Genomic DNA, 23,804 nt, shown 5'->3' with positions numbered 1-23,804 from the left:
CTGCTTTCATTACTCTTGATCAGTTTACTGTATCAACAAATCTAAAAAATTAAAACCAGCACCAAGAAATGCTTACATTTGTCAGAACTGTGAAGAAAGCCCTGCACCTTACAACCCTCTTGGCAGAGCACAGAAGATAGGCTGCAGCCTTCCTGCAAGCAGAGGGGTGGTGGGAGGAAGCCCAGCAGCAGCACTGGCTGAACAGGCTCCTGCCTCCCTGTGCACTGCAGCATCCTGCCTCCTCCCAGCAAAGCCCCAGCTCAGCGTGGGGACAGCTGCTGCCACGGCAGCAGGGTGGCACCAAGAAAACTCAGTAAAGCAATTCTGTGAGGCTGCTACATTATGTAGTTATAGCCCAAAGCTACTTTCTTAAACATAAGACAAGCTGCAGCTAAAATATATTGATTTAGCACTATAAAGTCAACTCCCAGAAGCAAAATGTGTTAGAATAAGCAAGTTTGTGAGAAGTATCTGGCCTGATAAGTGATGGGTTTCTCACAGATGCAAACATCAGCATAATTTTGTATTTACAATACTTTATTTCTGGTATCTGCCATCTGTGCTGCACTATTTAGTAACAACATCTGACCCACAGCCTCAAAAGAAGTGGTGTTATACTGATCTAAAAAACAGTAGTAAAACAAGTCAACAAATAACACATAAAAATACTAGACTCCAGCTGGTTTTTAGTAGTGTTATTAGTCCTCCCCTTTACACCACCTTGTAATACAGCACTCACAACAGTTCCATGTTACAATAAAGTATTTCCAAATTTCAGTATCAAAAATCAATAAAAAACGTGTACGCATATATAAATATAGGGTATTATCTGCCAGTGAAAATTACTACTGATATAAATAATTTGTGAAATATAAACTCATGTACAATCCTGTAAAATAAATTAAATTTTATTCAGTCTTTCCTATCTCATAATTTCTCATTGGTTGTGATCTTCTGCCTCCAGCAGCACTTGGAGAATACAAGGAGGTAGGACCACCCTGCTGATAGCAGCAATATCTCAAGATCTTAGAGACAATATGTTGCCTTTGAATGAGGTTAACATGGCTACCCAAGTAAAAACAAATTCTCCCTGTGCAGAGAAATTGTTTGACAGTACAGTTTATCAATGAGCCAAATGACTACTGAAAGCTCATTGAAAGATGCTATAAAAAATGCCAAAGCAATTAAGAACTAGGACAACAAAGCAGATATTTTATACCAACTAAATAACCAGCTACATTAAAAAAAAAAAAAGAAAAAACACAAAAACCAAACAAAACGCCCACCACTGAGCTCATAAACCATCAATATTACACAACAGCATGTTCAATTAACTGAGTTATTGGGCAAAAAATCATAACCTTCCCCTTCTAAAAAATGCACATGATTTTATGCATGGAATTAATCTAGTTAAAGGCACCACTTCAAAAGCTAGAGCTGACATATGAAAATTATTATACCCGGTGAAGTGAAAATAAAGCTTCTAGATGAAGCAAAGATAAGGCACAGGAAAGTATATAGAACACCTACCATAGGCATTCAATTATCCTATAAAAAGCCTAAGTAGAAACACAATCACAGTGAAAATTATACTACAGTCATCAACAGTAAAATTAATTTCCTTGTGACATAATTCCAAATTCTAACGGGATGCAAACTAACTTACATTCAGATATATATTTTTCAGATACATACTTGCATACTATGTGAAACAGTATAAAGACACAGTTTTGTCTCTAAGTAAAATTAGTCTGTGATGTATTGTTTTATTTGATAAATCCATTCATGTGCAAATTTATAGGTGACACAATAAAGGGTGCATTTTGTGTTTGAAACTTTTTGTTCTTTCAGCATACTGTATAACTTTCTTACGAAAATGCACACTATAGGCAGAATGATGATAGGCTCTGAAAGGGAATTGCATTAAAACACAAAGTTCCTTCAACTGTTACTAATCTCAATCCCTTCAAATCCAACTTCCAACTATTTTGCCACATTTGCCACTATCAATGGCATTGCAATTTTCATACATTTAAAGTTTGTTTGTTTCCATTAGGGTTTTTGTTTTGTTTTTGTTTCATTTGTTGGTTGTTTGGTTTTTAAAAAAAAACAACCCTTATTGTGTACTCAGTAATACATGCAAGGAACGTTCAATCACTCTTCTGGAAGGTGAAAAGTAACTCTGTTGCTTTGTAACTCACACTTCAAAGAGTGAAGCCTAAGTCATGTGTTTCACAAAGCAAGCAGGGCAAACCTACTCACTATTCAGTCAAACCTACAAGAATGTTTACATGCAAAGTAACGCATGTGAAAATATTCATTTGCCATTTATAATTACAACATTAATCTATTTATTTCTCAAAATAAACTTTAGGGTTTTTTCTCAGTCCACAAATGGATCAAAACTATTCAGACAATTACAAGTTAGGTTAAAGTACAGTATATTCAGCTATTCAGCCAACCAGCATTAAGTGTGAATGCTACAACTGCTCCTGACACAAGGGGGTTTCATGGGAATTCTTAAATACATACAACTCCATATGAAGCATCTGAAGTAAATTATGACTAAGGCAAGAAAGATACCTTATGGAACATGATACCACAGGTTTCCTCAGAATCCTGAAATAATAGCATTAAAAGACAGCAATTCATCTGGATCAATGAGGTTCAGTAGTCTTAAAGTCAAAGTTGTCTTCAGAAAACTGACTAAACTCTTATACACCTAGTTTCCAAAACTTAGCAAGATTCTGCATCTCAATCACAACAGTAAGCTAAACCTTCAGGGTTTTCTCTCTTGTAAAAGTACCATCTTCTAAGGCCAAGTATTTCAAAACATGGTAAAAGTAAAGGTTCTATAAACCAGTTCAACAGAATCACAGTAAAAGGCCTGTGATCACCCTTTGTTGTATCAGCACCACTGACATCTGCCTTTGTGCAACTCTGTCTCATGACAAAGGAACCCCTGAATTTCATCCACCACAGACATGCTTCAGCTCAGAATGGAAGAAACCTCTGGAAAGCAGGCTCTCAGAATCAACAATCCATTTCTCTGTACTCAATATCCAAATCTGAGGACTTCCTAGTGCTAGGGAGTTAGACAAACAATTGCAATGAGACAAATCTAATCTTCAAGCTAAATCTCACCTGCTGCAATTATAAACACAAATCAGAAGCAGTACTACTACCTCACTGCAAGCATTTTACTATCTGTTGAGCAACTCGAAATGAAAATGAACAGCACAGGACTGGGCCAAGACTTGGAAAAATACTAACTGAAAAAATCTCTTACGTTTTCTGATTGGGTAGACCTTAATTTAAAATGCATGTGTGTCTACTGTCAGATTTATGACTACAAAGCAACAGAATATGCCCTTATCTTATACTCTCATGTATACATTTTCAGTGGGTTGGGCTAGATTGGTCAAACCTTGTGGAGCCCTTCTTACATTCTCATACATGAGAAATCAAAGAAGTTCAGACTGAATTGGTCCAATCTTTACTCAATGCTCATCTGCATTTTTGTTTTGTTCATTTAACAACTGTAGTTTCAAAAGTACATGAGGGCCTTGAGCTACCTATTTATACCATTGTCACTCTATCCAAATAAAAATACATGTATCCATGTCCTGAAAATTATTTTGCTGAGTGCACAGACAGCTCAATTAGGTTGGTGAAATTAGCTACAAGTAAGCTCTGCAATTGTTTTGCAGGCGCCCAGTGCATCATCTTCTCAATTTATAGTAAAAGGATGCCACTTGTTGCCAGTAAAAAGTTACACTATTTTCTTGACCTATTCTTTGTTCTGAAAGTACTGTAAAACACCCAATTTATTTGCCAAAGGATTATTGACCTGGTTATAATGCACTGACCAAGTGCAGAAATATTCACAGATAGAGCATTCATGCATATACTCTGTTCCTCTTCCCTACTTAGCTCAGAAAGCATGTGATGATTCAAGTCAAAGCAACTTACTCAGTAAAAAAAAAAAAGCATAAAATGGCTTGAGCAAGATGTAATCTCATCTAAGGAACCGTAATTGAGGGTCTAAAATAAGTTATCCAGTCAGTATTCACATGATCTTGGAAGCACTTGTGCATGTAACATGCAACTTTTCCATTTCTATTACCATATTAGTCCTGTTTATCTACAACTGCTTTCTCTAGTGAAAGAACAGGTAAATGAAAAGAAAAATCTCTTAGCTAAACTGAGGCTGAAATAAAAGTAACATGCCCAAAATTACTTGCTGCCAGTTCTTTCCCAATGTCAAAAGTCCCTGAAATTTAGAACAGGATTTGGCTTGACTTTACTGTAAAAATAAAGTGAAAAGTAAGTTTTCAAGTTTATACAAATACACTTGCAGTAATAGCCTTTACTCTAAATTTTAGGAGGATTTCACCATTCCCTATGTTTCCCCATTCCTATACTCCTCAGCTTGGAGCATACATACACACAAGCAGCAACAGCCCCTTGGAAAGCAGCAACTTTCAAGATCAGAATCAGTAAAACTTCAACAAAATGAAAACCAGGAACACCTAGTTATATCCAGTATAAGGGTAAATACTAAACCAGCTTTAGCCCTTGCTGAAAAACAGTATTTAGGGAGGCCATTCACAGAAGTTTCCACCAAAACCATTCTATTTCTGTTGGAAGAACTCTAGAAGATAAATGCAGCATAAACAAAGGACTCTGCATTTATACGTTCATATCATACATCAAAGAGAAAAAAAATTTAAGTTTCTGTAATTTTTATAGGTCAGTTGCAAAAGCCTTCAACATTAATTTTATCTGCTTTCAGTAAAGACATAAATGAAGCTGAACATGAAAAAAGAGGAATAACTTAAATTGAAGTAGAATTGCACCTTGTTTGGATAATGTAAGAGTAATTTGCTTCTTTCCCCAATACTTCTGTCTTTATTTTATTCCAATAGTAGATGTGAAGACAGAATGATCCAAAGTGCTTCAAGATCTAGAACGCTGGAATTTTCCCCCCAGGTATTCAAAAAACTGGATCTAGATTTTGAACATTAGTCTTTATTAGCTTACTTGGAAAAAACTTTGAGCAATTTTATTTTAGCCTGTCAACACTTATCTAAACAGCAGTCAATATATTTCTTTTATTTTCATATACAACATTTTTAGCTGAATTCTAGTTGAAAGACTATTTGAAAACATCGTTATTTTCAACAGATAAAGATTTACAAAGCTGTGAAAGAAGTTTGAGACTAAGAGAATGTAACAACCTTTCCAACCCTCCTTTTATCTACTGTGAGCCAAGTGAAACAGCAAATGGAACTTGTAATACACAGCATGCATTTAGCTATACCTGAGTGATCAAAGGTGTACAGTCAATATTATCACCAAAAATTTATTTTTATAAACTTATTTTTAAAAATTAGAGTATCGTGTAACAGTTTAAAATTCTGTAAACATAAACTCAGACAGTTGTAATGGTCAATAGTGAAGCCACAGGACTTGCGTAACCTTAAAATAATTTGGAAATAAAAATTTAAGCAAATCCACTCTTCTATTTCCTGTTGAAATGGCAGCATTATTCTGCCAACTACAGCAGGCTTTTGTGCCCCATTTTGGCCACTTCTCCCACAAGCCTTCAAGATTTCTCATTTGTCATTCCTGGTGTATGGAACACCCACCTTCCTTCTCTTGAAGTGCCATTCTAAGATGCACTTCTGCAATTCTACCTACAGAAAAAATAGGTAAATAAAACATTCATTCACGGTGTCAACAAGGTGTCAAGCCATCAGCTTTCACTGTGTATGCTGTGCAGCACAGCATTTATCTCACTTTACCTTTCTTACTACACCATAATGATTTTACCCTCAGTGTATCAAATCTAAAAGTAGGGATTTAATGTACAAAAATCACTTTGGAGAAATTCTGTCTATTGTTTTTGAGTGTTAGCTGCACCTCTCGGTGACCAGAAAAAGGATGTATATTCCACATCATAAATATTCCATTGTGCCTATGTGCATCTGTGGTACATGTATACATGTAATCAACTTAAAGAGAAAAGAGTAGCCCATTTAGTTCTGTTTACACTGTACTACACTTTAATCCTTTGCTGTCTGTTATCAGTTTATGAAACTGAGCTGGAAAGCTGCATTTCCGCCTTTTTTTTTTAATTCCATTTTGTCTGAAAAAGGCCTTCTACTCTAAATCTATTTCCTTCTCTTTGAAAATCTAAATTAAAACTCAGCTAAGAGTCTGTAGGAAATGCTTCTGTTGACACAGGTCAAGGTCTATCAAGACTATATTCACAACTGCTATTAACCATATTTCTGGACAGCCTTGGAGGCAGACTTGAAGCATTTTTACATTTTTAAAAATTAGAACGGAATTTTTTTTTTAATTAGGAAGAGTATGTTGTCTACACATATTAAATGCAAGCCTGCCATGAGATTATATTATTGACCTGCAGGTGACATTAACTTCAAGTCATACTTTCAAGTGCTTCATGTATTTCTTCATGCCACTCCATATAAAAGTGAAATACTTTACTGCCTAATCTATTTATCTTTGGTAAGAAGCAACAGAGCTTCAGTAATGTCAGTACAGTTCTAACATACAATTTGTCATTACTGGGGGGAAAATTGTTTAGGAATTACTAGTTTTGTAACTGTGCAGCACTCCAAATAGGAGAAATACCTAACTTAGATTACTTCAGCAAACAAACAGCACAAAGCATTTTCGGAAACTAAAAATGGTTGAAGATTTAAAATGCAAAACCACAAGAACAAACCTGTAGACACTGCACAGAAGCACAAGATATAATCAATAACTCAATTTAAATTACAATTATAATGCTTCAAGATGAAAAAAAAAACCAACACTTGAAGTTTACATTAATACATTCACTAAATTAAAGCACTTGCCACTGGAAATGTACAGCTTAAAGCTAAATGAAGCCCTTCCTCACATACATTTCACATACGTCAAACTATCTCAGTACTGAAAGGAGAAAAAATAAGCTTATTCGACTTACATCTTTTTCTGACCGATGTGGGAACATTGATGATTGGCTGTAGTACATGTTCTCATCATGGTAGTCACCATCAACCCCCTCTACAAACTTCTTCCTTGAAGCACCAAACATGCTGTTTGTCACCTAAATAAGAAGAAAATTTATTATATACTATATATTATTTGGTTTGCTAGATAGTTGGTATATATTTTAAATATGTATCTATGGAAGGACGGTAAAAAACCCATTTCTAAATATCTGAAAATTCCTCTTAAAAATACTTTCTGTATATTGCAAGCGTAATGGTTCTTTCAAGAGGGATTTTCATGTGACATAAATTCATATTCCAGAAATGAGTGAGGTGGGAAAAGGGGACATGTATTCATTTTGTGGAAGGATGCTATGTTTAGTTTTTGAGTTCCATGACCTTACACCTAAGCTTATTTAAAATTACAACACGTCAGAAAACAAGAGCAAACTTCTCTAGTTTTCTTCTCCTCAGGTAAACATTTTCAGCCTAAAAGGAAATAATTAAGAATATTCTTTAGAGTTCAGTCGCCTTAAAAGAAATAGCAAAAATAGAAGAAGAAAAAAAAAAAAATCTGTGAAATATTCCATGTCTCATCACCAGAACCTGGAAAACCAGCCTTCTACTTGACCCCACTCAGATCCATAGTTAAGTAAGAGAAGGCTGAGCTTAACTACACTCAACAACCTCATCACAGACTGGCAAAGTTTCTGCAGACACCCCACAAAAACCCACTAGATTTTATTTTACCCTTACTCTCAGAATCACACATGCACAGAGTGCTGCTAAGTCAGCAAATGGAAACCAGAGAAACAGCAGCCACACAGTTGGTCACAGAACCTTAATTCATTAAAAAATTTAATCCTGCAGCATGGTCGTGCAATGTCACTAAAGCATCTTCTGCACACAGTGGGTACTTCTATACCTGACTTTCATTTGATCACCTGACTACAAAGATTTATCCCAGCACAGTGTGCACTAACCAAACCCTGTTTTAACCACCCAGGTTAATGTTCAAACCAGTGACGTGGCACATGCAGGTCAGCACAGAGCAACTTGCCCAGTTTCTTGTACCATATGGGGAGACTGGAGAGAGTGCAATCCAACAGGGTGATAATCAACTCTGAGCTACTGCTCTACATAACTTATCTTCTCAAGGATCTTTACCATCTTGAAAGGTAAGGTAAGGTGCAATTAGCTTATGAAATGCTTAAATTTTACTATCTTCACTACAGCATTAGATAAACTTAAAAACCACAGGATTTTAAACTTCTTTTGTAAAATAGTAAGTCACTACCTTAGGCTCATGATTGGAACTAAAATTTCAAAATATTTATTTTGGTTGGTGCACAAAGAATTACTTTCAGCCAGAAATCTTCTTGACAGAAATCCCTGCTGACACAAAATTACAATGATACTCCTCACAGTATGGCTTATTCAAATTTCACCTTTACTGATAAAGATTTCCAGGCAGTGTTTAAATAACATGGTTGTTCCTAGATTGGTAACAATTAAACTCCATGGTTTCAAAGTCATTACTTTTGATTAACAGTAGTCAACACCTGGGATGCATTTAATACAGCTATATTCCACAGAATGATCTCAAAACATTTGGCTAAACAGGTGTCTACTGCTCTACTCCTACAAGAGCATTTCAGATATTCAGATGACTGATATTCCAGAACAAATGTAAAATCTGTTACAAATATGTGAAAGATGGCATGTAAAGGTACTGTATACCTTCCCCAGATGTAATTTGTCTTTTATGTTTTGTAAAAAGTACATGCAAATGTAAGGTTCCCACGTGCTAGATGCAATCAGACGACTTTCACACTTATAGTGAAGCTTCCATTACACCATAAGCATATCCCACTGTGTTAATCCCCTTACAATGCAATTATCACCTACCAGATGGGATGGAGCATTTAACAGGCTAAGTGGATTATCTTGTCCTTTGCTCTGCCTCAGTAAAGTGCAGAGAGATGAGCAGTTGTCTTTAACTGCAGTAAAAGGGATAGTGAAATACTTTGGTGAAGCTACCTTCAGCAACAAACAGAAGCTGGAGTCTCACCCAACTACTGCTCTTGAGAAACAGAAAAGAAGCTTCTCTCAAGTCCCAAGGAATTCTTTGGTATTCCTTTAACAACACCTGGGATAAGAAAAGGATTATTTTTTTGCCACATAACCTTCTCTTGTGATCCATCATCAGAATAACAACTGAATTGTGATAGAAAGCAAGTCACTGATGCATACATGGTACAGTACTAATGTAATAAGAAACCCTGAGCTACAATACAGGAGCTATATAAGGGGAAAAAACTATTGTCTTTGACCCAGCAGATTTTTATCTTATTTCTGCAAAGGTTTACACGTGGCTGGCTACATATGCATCATAAAGATTTCAGAGTCGGTGGGCCAGAGCTCTCAAAATGTATGTCTATAGCTGCTGCACAAAAGTTAGTATGTCCAAATATAATCTTTTCACTGAAAAGTTGAAAGATATTTTAAATTCTCCACTAAACTCAAACTTTCTAAAAGATTATTTTCTGTACTGAAAATCATAAATGACAGTGGCCCAAAAAACTAATCAAGACTATTATTCCCTGAACACTGATGAAATATGATGATATTAATATGGAGTCTGACAATAGCATGGTTATAAAGAAAGAAAATGAAGAAAACATCTAATAATTAGATAAATATTGTTTTTTTTAATTGGAAATCCATATTTCTACATGACACCTAACAGAACTGTGCTGATGAACTCCAGAGAAAACAGAGCTGGCTGCAGATGTAGGGGAAGAGGGGAAAGCTTAGGAGCCTGCAGTACTCCTGTCCTCTACCCAGCTGCATCACTGCACCCAACTACCCTGAAGACCTTCAAAGACTTTTTGCTGACACTTCCTAACAGCAGCATTTTTGTATGTGATTTTGTGTTGTTCGATGCTGCCAAGTGAAGAAGTCACATGCAGTGTCTAAGCTGTCCAAACTCCCACTGAGGGAAGTGGGACAAGCACTGGAGGGCATTCTGGCAAACCCCTGCACTCCTAAAAGGATTCCACTCCACTAGAAAGAGCTGTCACCTGCTCTTAGGGTGAACCACAGCACAGATCACATCAGAGACACTGTGGTGGTACAATTCACACCACTATCCATCCCTGTCACAAAACTAACAGCACAGTAACATGAGGCAAGCTGCTAAAAACCAGTAACAGAAAGAGCAGGAACTGGGATTAGAGACTTAAGCTGCAGCTGCTGTAGCCAGGTTGCTTACTTTGTGCTCATTCTGAAGCTAAAACCAGCAGCCAATTTATCTACTTCCCAATAGTCACTGGGGACAGTAAACGACTGGCAGACTTGTGAATCAGAGCACTTATCCCCATGCAGACTTTAATATTACAGCAGGTTTATGCAATGATGGTGTCATACTGTTGCCAGGTTAGCAGCAGGCACCTTCCAATCCATGTTACTTTATTCCAGTATTCACTAAAACACTCATTTAGTCACTCATGCTACAAGCATATGCACAGATATTGGAAAAACACTGTTGTCGTACTCTTTGTAAGAAGTTGTGAGAATAACTGGGTCTGTGCCAAATGCAGGCAGATATGCAGATGGAACTTAAGTTGCTTATTTCCTAGGACAAGAAGCCACTGAGAAACCTCATACACAGACTGCAGCTTGCTTTTCACAGACAGACAGATCACTACCCAATCAGCTATGAAAGTAAATACAGCGAAGTTCATGAAGTCCTTACAAATAGATCTTAAACCCTTTGGAAAGTAACAGTGACCTGAGGTTTTGGACCTTCAGGTACACAGGGTCTAGACTGGTGAGGTGAAGAAAGGTAGGAATCAGGTCTTGTATTTCAGTTCCTCTTTCATATATATACATAGACACACACCCCCATATGCCAACACAATCTCAAAGAAGTGGTATGCCAATTGCATGGCAATTTCTAATCCTCTAATTACTCTTCCTGTTCTACTCTGGGAACTCGGTTCTCTGTTGCACAGGACACACTGGCAGTGTAATCATTCATTAAAAGTGTAAAAACGGTGCACTTAGGTAAATTCATTCTTTAGCATAATGTTGCAAAAGTACAAATAACTCCCACTGGTAATCCCATGCAAAATATTATTAGAAAATATTCACAGTGACAGAGGAAAGAAAGGGAATGAACTACACATTAGGATGGAGTTAAGAGAACTCACCAAACACATGGCCATGTGTTCTGATCAGGTGGACACATGTTTTTCTTTCGAAGCACAAGCTGCACCTAGGTCAGGGCAACCCTTGGTATCAACCGAGGCTGAGGGATGAACAGAGAGGGAGAGCAGCCCTCCCAAGACTTGGCAGGACTTGGGTGTGCTGATAAATGAAAGGCTGGACACGTGCCAGCAGTGCGCACTCACAGACCAAAACACCAACTGGATCTTGGCTATCCAAAGCAGTGTGGCCAGCAGGGTGAGGGAAGGGATTCTGCCCCTCTGCTCTGCTCTGGTGAGACCCCCACCTGGAGAGCTGCATCCAGCTCTGGGGTTCTCAGCATGGGAAGGACATTGCCCCAACGGAAGGAATCCACAGCTGGGCCACCAAGATGATTAACAGGATGAAGCACCTCTCCTATGAGGAAAAGCTAAGAGAAATGAGATTTTTCAGCCTGGAAAAGAGAAGTTTTGCGGGTATTTTAATTGTGGCCCTCGAGTACCTGAAGGGAACCTACAAAAAATATGGATCATGTACTGACAGGACAAAAGGGAAATGGTTTTAAACTGACAGCGAGTAGGTTTAGATTAATGTTACGAAGAAATTCCTTACTGTAAGGGTACTGAGGCACTGGCACAGGCTGCCCAGTGAAGCTGTAGATGCCCCATCCCCAGAGTTTTCAGGCTGGATGGGGCTGTGAGCAACCGGGTCTAGTGGAAAGTATCTCTGCCATGGCAGGGGTCTGGAAACAGATAATCTTTAAGGCCCCTTCCAGTCTAGACCATTCTATGATTCTATGTTTAAAACTCACAATTTCAAGCTAAAGTTCATCAAGCAAAATCCAGTCAGAAACCTGACAAGACTTTTAAATTCTTCGGTGGAAAATTTCCCAACAACAGGAGAACTAGAAGCACTGTACAAATGTTATGAACTTGAAGGATCTAATAACCAGTTTGCTGTGGTCGTTGACCTTTATCCTTCGGGTGAGAAAATAACCCAAAACAACAATCAATACTTATTTTAAAAAGATAAAAAGAGAAATATTTTTAATTGGGAGGAATACTGCAGTATAGCATAATTCAGCACACAAAAATGTCTCATCAATAAATGAAAATATCTTATTAAAACTGAATTTGTATGAAAAACTATTAAAAGTTGCGTCTTAAGCTGCAAGAAAATCTTCAAAATTTACTTATAAAGGCGTTCTATGATTGTGTATCAATGTTAATTTAACATCCTGAAGCAAATAATACTATTAAAAAATGAAAATTATTTTATGTTTTTGTTTTGCCATATTACTATAGGCAGTGCCTGAGGAGCGCTCACTCGCACCATTAACATAGCCAAATCTAATCTAATTGCAGGAGAATGAATACTTTTAAATTTCCATAGAGTAGAAAAACCAACATTGAACTACAACCGATTAAACTCATTAATCTTCACGAGATTAAAACTATACACAGTAATACAATTTGGAAAAAAAAAAGAGAAACCATTTTAGGAATTCCAGCAGCATTTTCCCTTTCCTGCCTGTCCAGTGACTACAGTAGACACACTACCACTACATGGAAGAAATTAAAATTTGTAATCTCAGTTTGATGTTACAGAACTTCTACCCAATTATATACCACTGCCTCTGATGTTGCTGCCTAGGTCTTAATAAGCAAAGGCAATAATTTACTGTATTTCTTTTCTGTCACAAATCACTGTTTTCACAGAAAATAACATACTTACACATTGGCAGTATCTACAAAAGTGACCCTTAATGAGCCTTTTAGTGAGAAATAAGTGTCTCTCAAAATCCTATCAAAAATCACATGAAACACCAAATGAGCCTGAAATTTAAGTCAAAATACAGAATCTGGAATTCCATCAGTTGGTTTGCTAGCATAAATTCAATTTAGTAAAAACTACTACAGTTTATGGTCCTATTTCTGAGTGTCAAAGATAATTCCTATTAAACTTAAGTGGAACTGATAAACAATAAAATATATACTACCAAGCTGCTAAATGCAAAAAATCTTTCAAATCCCAAACCTTTAGTGATAAGTAAAGCTATTAAAAGTAATACTTTAAAAAGTGCACTGCTAGAAACAGGTTTCCTTTTCTACATGAAAGACAAAAAAAACCAGAAGCTGAGATCCTTTGTTCTCTCATTTCCTAATTGCACTCTGCTTCTTCAAGGTGAATGATAACCTCTGCCAGTACACTTTATGATTATGCTATGACTACAAACAACAACTTTGTAGTACCAAAAGAACATCATCATGGTAAACAGAACATTTCACTATATTTCTCTTTCTTTTTCTCCTTGATTAGCTTAATACTGGCACATTTTACCCATTGTAAGAATAAAATCATACAATAGGTATTTTGTTCATGTTTTTTTCTAGGTGACCTGCTCTGGGTGACCCTGCCTTGGCAGGGAGTTGGTCTAGATGATTTCCAGAAGTCCCTTCCAACCCTAATGATTCTGCGATCTTTAACAAATGGCTTCATATTCTTTTAAGTTATGTCAGTCCTCAAGTTTCAATCACAAACATGGAAGACTAAAAGACCACCACAAAGTAAGACACAAATCTGTCAAAAAACTTTTAAGTTGGACATCCTTTAGAATAAACTCCAGGTACTTGTGTCATATGATAAATTACTTTCCAAATTCACACAGCATTGTAGAAAATAACAGCAATTACAGACTTACACAGGTCAAGTCTCTGAGTAGTTGAAGATGCAACTGATCTCCTTAAAACACTACATAGTCTTTCCTCTTGTAAAGTAACTATGACATACAAGATGCACAGCAATCTAAAGGCAAGAACTCCACACAAAATTTTGAGTATCAAAGAAATAAAGGACAAATAGTTATGATTTTAGACTACCCTCCACACATATTCTCAAGAACAATCATCTACAGGGTGAAACTTTACAAGTATTTTATGAAGTATAATAATCCTTTCAAAAGCTACACTAAAACTGTGACTCTATGCTGCATACAAACTATATCCAAGAAATGGCAGCCCCTAACATCAAACAAGCCACAGAAATTCTCCTGATCAAGATCGACATCCTTACTGTTGTTAACTATCTTTAACTCTTATGAAATAAACATTTTAAAACACTCCTGAAATAGCACAGGAGGAGTAGGAAAAACTATCCTACATTAAAACAAGAATAAACTAACGCTGAAATTACTAAGGCTGAACTTGAAAACTGTGATTATAAGAAACTCCATTGTGTCTCGTAACATGATTGACACCATTCCCATCCTGGGACAAAGTCTTGCAGGTTCTCCTCCTGGTACAGAAATAACACTTGGAATATATTAGCAACCAACAGTAGTTTGGGATATGACTTCTCTTTATGCTGGATGCCTTTTATGGGTCTGATCAATGAGTTATACTCATAAGGAAAATAATCTACTGATAGGCCATTCAACCAAATCCAAACACATACAAGAAAGACTTCAAATACAAGAAAGGCAGCAACAGATTTGAAGAAGTGACAAGAGCAAACAAACTTGCACTCCATCTAGAGCAGTTTGGGGAGAAATAAGCATGACGGCACATTCAATCCACCTTAGTCAATGGCATGACCTGAGAAGCAGGAACGTGTCTGCTCCACAGACATAGCAATGAAATCACAAGTCCTGACTACTGCAGACATCTGCACAGCCACATGCATACTGTAAAACACACAGCTGTATTTTCTTGTCAAGGCCATGGTTTAAGGAATATCGCCCATTGGGAACAATGACTACTTGTCTGATATAATTATAAAAATAAACTTTTCCTATAAAAACTGGTACTTGGTTAATGTAGGAATTGGTGAATCCTAGGAGAAATTCAGCTGCAAGGTCTGTAAATAAATAAGCAAAAAACCTCATAATTCCGTTCCAGAAAGATAATGAAATATCTTCAAATATCCTCATAATAAACGTATTACTACAGTGACACTTTTCCTGGTTCCTCAAAAATTTATTTTGCAAGTTTCTCTCAATCACTATCTTACACCTCAGTCATAATAAAAAACTGCCATTGGAAGGTCTCAGAATGGCACTTTTCTACCTTGATAGCCTTTGACTTATCCCATTATGTAATTCAGAGACATACTGGTTGCAAACTACTTGCAGTTTAAACTAAAATTTGATTTTGTAATTGAACAACATTGCAGTTTGCCATATGAGATGCATTAGTGCTTTTAAGTATTTCACTGTTGACAGAACAAGTTTATTTGTTTCTCAGAAATTTCACTTTTATAACAAATCAGAATAAGACAACCTCTTATTCAGCAAGTGCATCTATTTGAATTTTATTTCCAGTTTCATACCTGGGCTTGCCTTTTGTGTTGCTTTGTGGCACATTCTTTTAAAAAAATAAATAAAAAGACACTTTACCCAATTGAAATTCTAGATCTACACAGATATCATCTGGAGACTTCCTTTGTAGAGCATATCCAGTCGTAAAGCCAGCTTTGGAAGATCAGAAATGCCTAATATAGTAAGGTCTTCAGATACAACAAAATCCTACCATTTCCTCCAGGCCCCAGAGAGAGAAGTTGGAATACGGCATTTTCTTAAACACTGTGATCCTCAGAGCAAATTGATAAACATGCAACTTCTGTGTTCAGTAAAATTCTGTTGCAGCAAACCGTGCATATGGCCAAACTCATTTGATGCATGTGCAGTCTGAAAGCTGAAAGGATAAGGTAACTGGAGAAATCAACCCATAAAGTAAAATCACACTAAGCACACACACATTGTTCTGAATTACTTAAAAATGTGACAGATTCTATAAATTTCTCATGGAAGCAAAAAAGAAAATTGTGACCAAAGCAAATAGTTCAAAGAAGTTTGCACTTCCTACTCCAAAAACTCATTTCTGTATGAAATAAGTCACAGAACTGGTTATAAGTAACTTCAGCTGAAAATTCAAAGAGGGATGCCAAGATGAGGCAAAGCATATAGAGGGAATAAGAAGCTTGTGTCTCAAAAAATTTGTTGCGTCTTGTACTGGCAACAGAAAATGGGATTTTAACAGGGACATACCATTCTGACCTCAGAGTATTGGTCCTCTCTTGAGGTAAGTTTTCCTCCTCTGCTAGAATGCACTAAAACAGGGAAGTTGTTCAATACATGTTTCGCAACACGTATATGGGCATGTAGCAGAGAAAAGATTCTTAAGGGACATAAATGCACTCCCTGTGAAGTGATAATCAGACAGGCCATAAGCCAAGTTTGGAATACCAGCATCTTAATTCATTGAATCCCCAGACAGGTCAAATATGTTCAAAAATACAAAGAAATATAGTATGACTTCTGATAAAAACCATAGAACAGTTCTGGGAGAAGACAAACACTTAAGATTTTTCATTCATCACTGATGTTTAACAGTCATCACATATTAAAAAAAAGACTTTTAAATAGCAATTATAACAGAAGTTAACTGAGTAAGATTAAGTAGTTTGGACTCCAGCTTCACAATTAAGAGAACTGCAGTGTTCAAGTATTTTTTCTCTATGAACTTTACAGCTTTGATATCAGCATGACATACTTTGCTACCTCTGATGTTTGGTATCGCTCACAGCTTCTCAAAAATATTTTCCATAAACAACAGACAACGAACAAATGGACCAACACAGCTTAAACTAGAAAGCAAACTAGGTCCTTGTCTACTCTAAGCCAGCACTACAGTCTGACTTCTGAAGCACAGGTAACTGCTCCCAGTATCAAATGATACAAAGGTTTCATTATAAGGAGCAGCTCAAAAACCGTTTATGTTGATGAATCCTCCAAGAAGCCATCAAAACAAAAAAAAAAACCAAATCAAAACAAAACAACAAAAAAAACCACCCTGGTGGAGTAACATACAAACATTTACACTGAAATCAGAATCTGTCAAATCAGAAATTTACAAGGAAAACTAGTGGTAAGGAAAGAGGAAACAACACTCCCAGATTTTAGGGAGGCTGTATCCCTCCAGGGGATCAAAAGTAAAAATAGCCTGCATCAAGGACACTGTCAGGGCAGGAGGTGGTAGCATGGGGATGGGAGCAGATGAGTTGGAAACATGAAGGTCAGCTGGGTCTCACCAGGAAGGGAAGATGGTTTCAAGGACAGTGTTGATATGCTTGTCAGTGAGCAAGCACCATTACCACATGCCTGCTCTATTACTGGGAGAGTAGTTTTTTCCCATTTTTCTTAGCCTTGTTGTGGTCCTTTACATGACACCTAAACCAATCTGACAGAGTTTCATCTGCTAAGTTTCTCCAGCTATCTCTGTAGTCACTACCGTAAATACTGTTCAAGTAATATTTAACACTTCCTACACGCCCAAATCAATTGAAACCAAAATGCCCACTGATAAGCTTTCTAGACCTGTATTCCTACAAAATATTAAGTCTTATTATAACTCTTATTAGATGATGTGTGTCACAATATCTATTAGGTATTCTGCATCTGTTCACTGGACACCGTTTTTTGTTGGTTCATTTTTTGTTTAAAATCTTTTGCACTGTATAACAGACACGCAGATGAAAGCTTGCAAACCAAATGGAAAAAACAAACTCTGAAGTGTTAATCAATTTTTGGTTCATAATGACATGATTTAGGTGTTGTATGAGAAGAATAAACAATTAAATAACAGGCTCCTTTGCATTTTACTTGCTTTCAGCTGATACTCTCAGCCAGGAGGCTAGATTTCTACATCTGTGCTTCAGCTAAATGGGCAACCATTGCTCCAGCTGGGACACTTCCACTATGATTTTGAAGAGGCTCCCCTTTCCAGGAACACTGCAGGGTTTTTTGTTCTTTTGATTTTTTTTTTTTAGCATAGTACCAATTCCACTAACTTTTAAAGACAGCTGCACTGCCTTCCTATTTCTTCCTGGACAGAGTCAAAACTTTCATCTTTGGTTAATCTAAAATACTGTATTTTAAAAAAGCCCTGCTTTCCTGAGCATTTCCTGCAGTTAAGCACTGTACAGTGAGATGTGCAGCATGATTAACAGAGTAACAACAGAGTATTTTTATCTTTCATTACTCTTATGAAGTTTGTTGACATTAAATAATCACAATACAGACCCATTTCTACTCCAGGTTCTGCCAAGGTGGGGGGTGGGGGAAGGTGTCAGGGTGGGGGGAATTTGTACAGAGAGCACAAGGTAGATATATCTTAACTGAAAAAGAGAGCCAGTACTTTTTATCTTCTATCAGTACATTCACACATACAGTATTTAATGTAAGCCACTAACCATTTGTTTGAAGCATCTCAGGAAGGAAGTAATCACAGTATTTTTAATTTAAGCTGAATTTTAAGAAATACAGGCTTCCCTTTGGTTTGGGCTTTTTTTTTTTTTTTTTTTCCTCCTGGAGGTATTTTAAAAATAGAAAGAGCTGAGAATATTTCTGGCCAAAAAATTTATTCTGTACACACAGCACATCAAACATCTTGTCTTACCTTAAAATACAACTGGAAAATTCAAAACATTAAGTATGTTTAATATATTGAATCCTTGAAGGAAAAGAAGTATTTATGAGCTGACACAACCTCCTGGCAGCATTCCTGCCTCTCAGTGACTCTCCTTCTCCAGACTAATGTTACAGTCTGCAAAAGCAGAAACACTTCCCAAGAGCACAGACATGTTAAAGTTAAATTCATTTATGGGTTTTTGAAGTGTCCTCCTAAAACATGTCCTCCTAAAACTCCTCCTTCACACAAACTCTGTGACTCTACAGGGCAAATGAAAAAATTCAAGTCAAAATTACAAACTTTTACCCTTTGGTTATTTTTTTACTGTGGTTTATATTAAATGAAACTCTTCAGATGCTTCCTACATATTCCAGGGCCTGTTTCTTGTAACCTTCCGATTACACAGCCAGGCTATGTTGTGATTACAGCTGTATGAGGTTCAGACATAAAATAAAGTATGACAAAACAACTTTGAATGTTTTCACATCATATCTGAAGTACAAGGCCAAACCAGTCTTAAAAAATTTTGCTGATCTTTTAAAAAAGATAATAGATAAGTACTGGAATTATTTAAGACTTTAAATTTGTGAACTGCAATTCCTCATCATTTCTCATTATTTAAGTGATAGTACTCCACAGTGGAAAAGATAAATCAGAGTGAGCTCCCTAGCACACTATCACAAATGTAATCAACAAGTAAAATTAAGTAAGTGGTAAATGCACCTATCATGCCTTTCCACTGTACTAATCTTCCACATGTTGAATTTAAATCTCTCCAAACACTCTGTTGCCCATTAAAGCTGTCATGCACCCTCTCAATTTATGCACATGGACTTTAGTCAGACTTCCATATTGTAAAAATCTGGCTTTATGCTGTAAACTTTGTTTAAATATCAGAAACTGAAATAACATACCAGTTTTAAATTAAAAGTAACTCTTCTTGGAATGGGCAAACTTTACGCCACAACATTTTAAAACAGAGCTATCTCAAATTGGCAGTCTAAGCTCAGACTGCAAATGTTGCTGAGACCTGGCCCAAGTCCCAGACATGGGATGGTCTCATCCATCTCACACCTTCCTCACAATTTCTCAGAGAACAGTTGTATACAGAGTTCCAAAACAGAACAGCAATATTTAGTGCCTCAACAGCCCGGTAAAACAACCAATAGGCATTGCTTTCCATTATTCTGGTCTCATTCCCATTGGGAAAAAAAAAAAATAAAAGAAGAGTACATTTATTGAAATTGGGACTTCTCAATCTTCAGCTAATGTATACACTTTACTCAGAGTTCCTACTTCTGATTTCATAAAATTCAGAAGTTATCCTGACCAACAGCATTACCTCACTTTCATCTAAACTTGTAATAGCAAAACACTCAAATGAATTTTAGTCTTAACATACTTTACCAGTATTGCAGATGGGGAAAGCAATTTAAATCACTACACCACAATCTGATGCCAAATTCTCTGAAGTATTCTCAGAATCAGCCATCTTCTGAAAGAAGTTCTTGCTTCTTGAGTGATACAATCCCTTTCCTGCCCTCCCTGGCCCACAAAATTTTGAAGCAGAATCTTAGAAATTTTGTATTAAAAAGAAACATTGTTCCTGATATAAATCTTGTTCAGGAAAGATAAAAACTAATTTCTTTACCATATTTTCAAAATCTAAATTAATACAGCAAAGTCATGAATATGTCTTTCTCTTAGCATCAGGCTGGCAAGAATATGGAGGGTGATATATTTCATCATGGACCTATATACCAGATAACTGGAGGCAGCTACATGTTGTGTACGTTTATAGTTATTCCTCATTTAAACAAAATACCACCCAGATTCTGCAGCTCTCTTTAAGTGACTAAATTGTACAGTAACTAGCTCTCAAAAAGTGCAAATGTCAAAAGCATTTACAAATATTTAAGTATTCTTTGTATTTGATCTCCTTCAATACTGTAATTTTTTTAAAAATTGTTCATGTATCTCTGTGGTGCTGTAAGTTTTTTCTGTTAAATATATTCTTTGCAGGTTTTTTTAACCTTTCCCCCCTTTTTAAAAAAGTACATACCCAAATGCTGATTGCTATGAAGAATAGGCAGCACAAATTAACTGCCTATAGAGTAAGCATGGCACACAATTTTTAACTCCCCAAACCTAACCACACAAGAAAAAGTATGTTTTCTTAGCTCTGACCAGAATTTATCTTCAAACTTCAAACAAAATCTTCAAAGTTCAGAAATTGCAATATTATTAACGTATACAGGTACGTATAAAAGAGCCAAAAATATGTGCTTCATATAGTGACTGGATATATATAATTTATCAAGTTTTTTCTTATTAATAGAAAAAAACCTTGACAAGACTATATCACCCACATCTAAGTGAAACACAGAAAAACAATCAGTCACAAATACATGATTTTTTAAAAATAATCTGAACTTAACCAGCTATCTAACAAATATTAATGCACACAAACCAGTTGTTTCCAATACTGGAGATTTCTAGAAAGGAGGATCTACTACTTCTAAAGTACTGACATTATTTTAAGCAACGGCAAAGAAAAGTCTAGATAATTCAATAAATTGAACACCTAACAAAAGCTTTGAAAGCAGAACAAGGAAAACCAGATATACTATAGATAGCTGGTAGAATGCTGTTCACTTAACTCTCAAAGCATTCTTTGAGAATAAGGTTATTTAGGGTATTTTAAAATTAGTTTAAAAGTGACAGTAAGTCACGGGGAAGGTAGAATACAAACACATAACCACGGTTCACTACAGGCTGCAACTACAAAATTTTAATGATAAGCAAGCTTTTTGGATTTTGAAATGACAGAGAGAAACCTATACATTCAATAGACAATTCTTACATTAAGAATACAATTTTTATACTAAGGCTTTGCATAAGAAGATTTTGTGTCTCATAATGAAAGATTTACTACAGTTTGAATCATCACCAAGCAGAATTTTCACAAGGCATAATGTTTCACAGCAGTGAAGCCTAATGTCCCAGTCCTGCTCCTGGCTGGCTTCTTAAGTTTTCAACCAGCTGTGTTCTTGGTCCAGCTGTGTGGTTACAGCCATGGTTACACTAAGCCATAGCAGGGGACAATGCAATAGACACAGCCCCAGTTTACAGTATCTTAACAGCTGAGAAACTGTATCAGAAGATCAAGGCAAGCACCCTGTTGTCCATATTCACTTTATCAAAAGGACAAATTCTTGTATGATAGAAAACACTATCAAGCAAGTATAGTAAGTAACTGATCATCTGTAATGGTAAAATTGAACTAGGGCGACCACTGAAGTTGCCATCCTAAATTTTTCCATCATGCCTGTTCCATGAGGGCTGCTCACAAGCTGCAAACATAAGTAACAACTGAGGTACCACCGATTTACTTCTGGTAGGTTATACTGAAGTTCAACAGGCTTTGTTACAATACCTTGTCCAACCATCCCTACAGCAAGTACAGACAGCTCTGGGACAGGAGCAAGAGCACAGCCGAGGGGAGTAACCACATGCATCACACCACTTCTCCTGCACAGTATCACTTGGCACCCAGCACCTGGGCATCGTTTTCTTTATTTGCTCAATTGTCTTTTCACTGGGAAAAAAATGACAATAAAACCCTAATAAATCCACAGGTACTTAAAGATCTTAACTATTGTTACCTGCATGATTCTCACGTAACATCAAACATTAACCCCCAGTCTAAAATTTCAATTGAAGAGAACAGAATATTGACCAATACCTGTTAATTAATGATTCAAAAACATTAAAGGAAAATAATCTGTCAGCAAGCCATGAAGAACATACAGAAAAAAGATGCATGATCTGAAGCTCCTTTTTTTGTTAATAAAGATAAATTTGCTAAACTTTAGATTAAATGCTTAGATAGCTAGTTTGGGCATGCATAGCTCTAGTTAAGCAGATAAAATTAAGTAGAGGTAAATTTTCTTTTAAAAAGGACTTACAAGTTTCTACATTTCAGGTTATTTACAAAAAAATAATTCTACTAAGACTTTCACTATACTAAGGCTTTGTGCACTTTGAAATTATTCTCTGAATCCTTTGTGCATTAATTTCTATGGGCTTCCTGTGAAGTCTAAGTCAGATTAATTGACAAAAGATTGAAATGAAAAACTTCAGGTTTTCTAGAAAGTGCATCCTTGGTTAGTTCAATTTTCCCCCTTTTGTTCTTGTTTTCCAGTTTAACAGCCTACTTTCTTAAAACGTTGGTGAATTTCAGAGAAAAATTATTTTAAATATCAATTGTTTATAGTGATCCAACAAACAAGGAAGAAAAGTCGTGACTTAGCCTAGTTAGGAGAAAGACAGGAGCCCCTCTGGGACCTTTGTGACTTCCAATACTTACCTGATCTTTTACTCTGTACTGATGTTTCTGAATTTCTTCTCATCAAGAGCAAAGTAGGCATGTGGTTGTCTACAGCAATTTTCCAATCCCTTTCCATAAACATTACTAAATTTTATAACTGGCCTTGCACTTTAACATAAAGTAGAACTTTACCGTTTGCTCCCTCTTCCCATATATGTTCATAGGGACAATGGTATCTTCTGAATCAGGGGCTCTGAAATACAACTTTCTTGTTCAAATCAACAAAAGATTTAATACAAACAAAAATCTAGTTCATAAAATGTTCTTACAAAAGCATTCCTCAGTTTTAAGTCCTGTTCTAAAATACCTACTTTTAAAGGAAGTAAAACATACAGTCTTGGATGACAGGCTTCTGTAAAATTCCTTGGTACAAAAAGTGCTGGACTGGAAATGAGAGACAACATGGATAGAGACGCGCTCAACCAAAGAAGGTTTCCTTTACAAGACAAACTCAATTATAATGCTTCAGAAAGAAGAAAGCTGAAGATTACTCTCAATAAATGAATGACTTTTCATCTCTGGATCCAGTTTTTCAAAACAGGTCTGTCTGGTACTGCTTCATGAAGTATCAGATCTAGTCCAAATTTAAATAAGCTGAATCACATCCCATGGGGCTCTCAAGCTCTGCTAGTCCTTATTCCTCCTACCCTGGTACCTGCATGTGTCTCAAGCACTTCTGGCTTTAAGACAGGATCCTACTGACTGGTTCAGAATATATAAATTCATGAACAA

At 36.4% G+C, this 23,804-nt stretch overlaps 1 protein-coding gene across 1 annotated transcript in view; it reads right to left on the bottom strand.

Annotated features, from left to right (window-relative positions):
• Nucleotides 1-23,804, bottom strand: part of CNOT2 (CCR4-NOT transcription complex subunit 2) — an 82,363-nt gene that overhangs the window by 25,113 nt on the left and 33,446 nt on the right. The window contains exon 2 of the mRNA XM_030259688.4: nt 7,001-7,123. Coding sequence (XP_030115548.1) covers nt 7,001-7,111 — 111 coding nt within the window. The 5' untranslated portion in view covers nt 7,112-7,123. The remainder of the gene's footprint in view (nt 1-7,000; nt 7,124-23,804) is intronic.

The sequence above is a fragment of the Taeniopygia guttata genome, chromosome 1A, assembly GCF_048771995.1.
Source record: "Taeniopygia guttata chromosome 1A, bTaeGut7.mat, whole genome shotgun sequence".
NCBI classification, from domain to species: domain Eukaryota; kingdom Metazoa; phylum Chordata; class Aves; order Passeriformes; family Estrildidae; genus Taeniopygia; species Taeniopygia guttata.
The sequence above is the reverse complement of the archived record's forward strand: the minus strand, read 5'-3'. Positions and strand labels throughout refer to the sequence as shown.